Below are 4,131 nucleotides of genomic sequence, written 5' to 3' on the forward strand. Positions count from 1 at the left end.
CTACACAATATAGCGTTCCCTCTGGTCAGGAGACAGACCAATGTGTTGACTCGCGGTTGCTAAGGACTATCGGGGTCAAAGTTTATTTTGCAATGTTGTGGTGGTTGTCTAGCGTGCAGTGTGCGGACCGCTTTATTTGGTTATTCCTTGCTGGCAAAAGTACCGGCTTACACAAAGTCCCACCGCAGTTTTCGTCATGGAAGAGGAAGTCACATCTGGCAGTGACAATATTGTCACTGAATTTAACACATATGAAGAATTTCTCGACTCACAAATTACGTCGTTGGATCTGTTGTACCTCGAGGTGATTTAGATTTTGTTCAGTTCTTTTGAAGTTTGAGGATAGAAATGTGTACAGCCTGTCGGGACAGTGTGGGAGTCCGAGTGATTTTGGAATCTGCCAGCTGGCCACTGGCCTTGTTGACTGTCCCCTGTGCTCTGGCTACTACTGCCTTCCTGTCTTGGTCTTCTTAGTTGACTGCAGTGCAGTGCTTGATTTCTTTGTGGAAATAAGCTGCGCCGAAGGCATACAAGTCTTTTTTTTTTTGGTTGTTCTTATTTTGTAACCACCCTACGTATGAGTGTTCTTGCAAAAGCTGCAAGTGCTAATGTAGCAGGCCCAAAGCTACACCACAGCTGTAGAAAAATATTCCAAGCCAATCAGGTGTCTAACAAAAACAAACTTTCATTAATCAGTGTAATCAACAAATTACTAACAGTGACTGGACTGGTAGTACAGTAACATGCTCGATAAGCTATCAAATTGCTTCTTGTTGGATATTTCACAGGATGAAGAACTTGCAAGACAACTTGTTGAGTTAGGTTACCGGGGCAGTGGTGAAGTGTTGAAGAGAGAGGAGTTTGAGGCCAGAAAACAGGCAGCAGAGGCCAGCAGACTGTCCAAGAGAAGCCAACAAAAGTGAGTGACTGATTTAACAAATGTCTTTGACGAGCAAATTCAGAAAAACATGATTTAAATTTTGTAAACATTAATTTCACAGGACTAATGCATATTCATGTCAGTCAAAGTGACTGTATCAATTAAATACTGCTTATGGATGCACTCTGCCCATTAAAGATAAACTGCATATAGGCGAAGTGTCCCTTTTTACTGCCCTTGTTTTGTTAACATTTCGCAAATGCGACTTGCTCCCACAAAATGAGTCTTAAGGTTCTTGGTGAAAAAGCATTGAGGATTCCTGCCGATTGATGTTGTTCAAGATTCTTTTACAGGTGTCTACCAGTAACTCAAAAGTTGCCCATGCAAATTGTGACTTGTTTTGTTGGATGTGGTCACAAATGTACACAGAATATTCAGACCCCCTGTTTTCTTGTCCGAAACCCCCTTCTCTGCAGAGCACTGGCAAGTTCAGGGAAAGAGCTGAACAACCCCTTCCTGAAGGCACTGGCTCAGCGGGAAGAGGCCAACCGCAGTGGCAAGATGACCTCCATCATCTTCATCCGGGACAAGAACGCCCGGGGCCAGGAGATCTCCGGCTACATCGACTACGCCCACCGGCTCAAGACGGAGGACTTTGAGCCTTACTTCTCCGGCCGCAAGAGGCTGCTGCCCAGACCGTCAGACCTTAGGTAAAAAAAAAATCTGTTTGGATATGATTTAATTAAGCTTTGCACGGTAGACATTGTAGCGTAATAACGGTTTGTGGTAGTGCCACGTAAAGTCTCTTTAGTGAGTGGCTGAAGTTCTGAAAAGAACTAGTGGACACATAATTTTGGGCAGTATGATCCTGTCCTTTGTCTTCCGATATTGAAAGATTTTCAGAACACGTCAGCAGTCCATTCTGCTTGTAAAAGTTGAGCCAAGTAGTTAAGCAGTTCTCTGGGACAACTTTCGAATTTGTGTGTAATGAAAATCTGAATGATGCCCCCTTTTTTTTGTTACACAACAGCTTCTACAATTGGGAAACCCAAACCTCTACTTCCAACCCCACGCCAAACTACCAGGTCATTGCCGAGAATGCCTCCGGTTTACTCTTCAAGAACAAGAGAGATCGGAAGATACTGACTGTCGACCCTAAGGTGAGTTCATATGTCACTGAGAAAGGCATGCATTTGCATTTGAATGCCGAGTATACTTTATTAGAGTGAGCATACCTTCTGCCTCTTGGACCTACCTGTGAGATGTTGTACTGCTTATTTTTTCATTCCACCTAAATTTATTTATAATATTTTGTCAGTATAAAGTGTAATAAGATACAATGAGATAAAATAAAATATGACCCAACATTTCAAAACCAGGCCGAAGTGGGTAGCATTGACAGTGGACACTACTCCTTTCCCAACTATTAGTTTTCAGACTTCAAAGTCATCTTGAAGGACAGAGTTTGCATGCAAGACAGCTTTGGTACGGCTATTGAAAATTGTCGAATGTGGATGGTCCCGGTTTATTTTGGTATCATCTTGCCCAGATGATAATTTATGAATTTTCAGTATGGTTTTGCAGTGATGGGCCACAATTGTTTCTAATATTGAGATGTGATTTTGATAATTTTGATTTTTTTTCTTTCAAACCTATCTAGGCTTCAACTCCAGGGGACAATTCCACTCGGACACCCCTCAGCTGCCCACAGTACACTCAAGTTGTCATCTACGATCACATCACCAGGAGGAAGACATAGATCGGTTCATTGGACATAACTGTCACCATAAGGTTTTGTAGTTTGGATGGTGCAAGAGAAATTCTGGACAGCACTGAATAAAAATGCTGTGCCACGAAATGCCACTGAAAAGGTCCTTTTCAGGGGAATATCAGATAAGGGCGAAAGTTTCTGTCTAAAGACTTCTATAGGAAATAATGAAGAATTGCTATATTCGTAGCACTGCCGCCAAAATGTTTATCCTAAGTTCCAAGGTGTACCGTAATTTCGGAAATATTTCTGAGGTTCTAGTAACTGTGACACTTGGCAATCAAAGATCAAGTCACAGCTGGTGTGTGGAACTTTATTCTGTTTAGTACTGTACCAAATTTCTGTGACACATCTGGAGCAAGATTTATTGTTTGCTTGACCTTACCGATGTATGCGCAGGGGATTTTTGCTCATTGGTTGTATAGAGAAAAAGGTAAAGGGGTTCAAGTCCAGCTGCTCGGGCTGGCCAGATACTGTGTCCTTGAGCAAGGTACTTTACCCTAACTTGCCTCTCTGCAGGAGTGTCATGGTTATCAGCATTAGCTGGGGAGTCGCCTGTGATGGACTGGCATATCATCCAGGGGAAATGGCAATACATGTATTCTCAACCATTTCATGTTACTGAAAGTGTCCCTGGCTAATGACGGACTCTACTTGAAATGCCCACTCTTTGGAGCACAAATGTACGCCACAATAATAAACCAACAAAAAATGATTAACCTGTGATAAAAGCGACCGAAGTACACTTACTCATGTACTTTCACTACTAAAGTTTGACCCCACATCCCCGAGACTGTTTAATTCCTTATTTGCAACTTGGTAGGTTGGCGTGAGTAAACCAATTTTATGGGTCGTACAGACTTTAATCCAATTACTAATAGATGGTTATTCTGAAATTCACCATACAAAAACATAATTTTCCTGGAGCTACTGTCATATAAACGAGACAACTAAATTTGATCAGTTAATGAACCATTATTTTGTATATAACCTTTAATGTATGTTCTTTGTACAGTTCAAATAAAAATTCATGTGAATTCACACAAAATGAAGATGATGGGCTATTGTTTCAATTTTCTGAAGTGTTTTGTGAACGTACGCAACATAAACTCCTTTTATTGTTGAAAAGACTTTTCGAGAAGAAAAAAAAGGTTTTGCATTATTACGACCAGAACAGGACAGAAGCACGTACATGTATGCATGTTTCCAAGCATGGACAAGGACATAATTTGGTATTCCAACAGCACATGCCCAAAAAGAAGTGCGTGTGAGTTCATTCGGGAAAAGCAATACGCGCGCACGAGGCCCGCCTTGTTGACGCGCGCGGCGCCGGCCGCACCCACTTCCACGCCTGCTTTGTTCTCGATTGACCTTATTAATCGACGTAACAATAAAAAGAGGGCGCTATAAACAATGGAGGGCGCCCGCGCGAAATGAATATTCATATTAAAGTTTCCAGGGCAATTTGCATATGAAACAAACA

General features: G+C 41.9%; 1 protein-coding gene across 1 annotated transcript; it reads left to right on the forward strand.

Annotated features, from left to right (window-relative positions):
• The first annotated feature begins 83 nt into the window (after positions 1 to 83).
• On the forward strand, positions 84 to 3,700 carry cfap299 (cilia and flagella associated protein 299). The gene is made up of 5 exons (XM_022256467.2): positions 84 to 304; positions 789 to 919; positions 1,357 to 1,590; positions 1,911 to 2,040; positions 2,541 to 3,700. The coding sequence occupies exons 1-5, from the start codon at positions 197 to 199 to the stop codon at positions 2,637 to 2,639; spliced, it is 702 nt and encodes a 233-aa protein (XP_022112159.1). The 5' UTR covers positions 84 to 196; the 3' UTR covers positions 2,640 to 3,700.
• The last annotated feature ends 431 nt before the right edge of the window (positions 3,701 to 4,131 follow it).

The sequence above is a fragment of the Acanthaster planci genome, linkage group LG19 (genome assembly GCF_054643075.1).
Source record: "Acanthaster planci isolate LZ-2023a linkage group LG19, COTS_SCS, whole genome shotgun sequence".
NCBI lineage: Eukaryota > Metazoa > Echinodermata > Asteroidea > Valvatida > Acanthasteridae > Acanthaster > Acanthaster planci.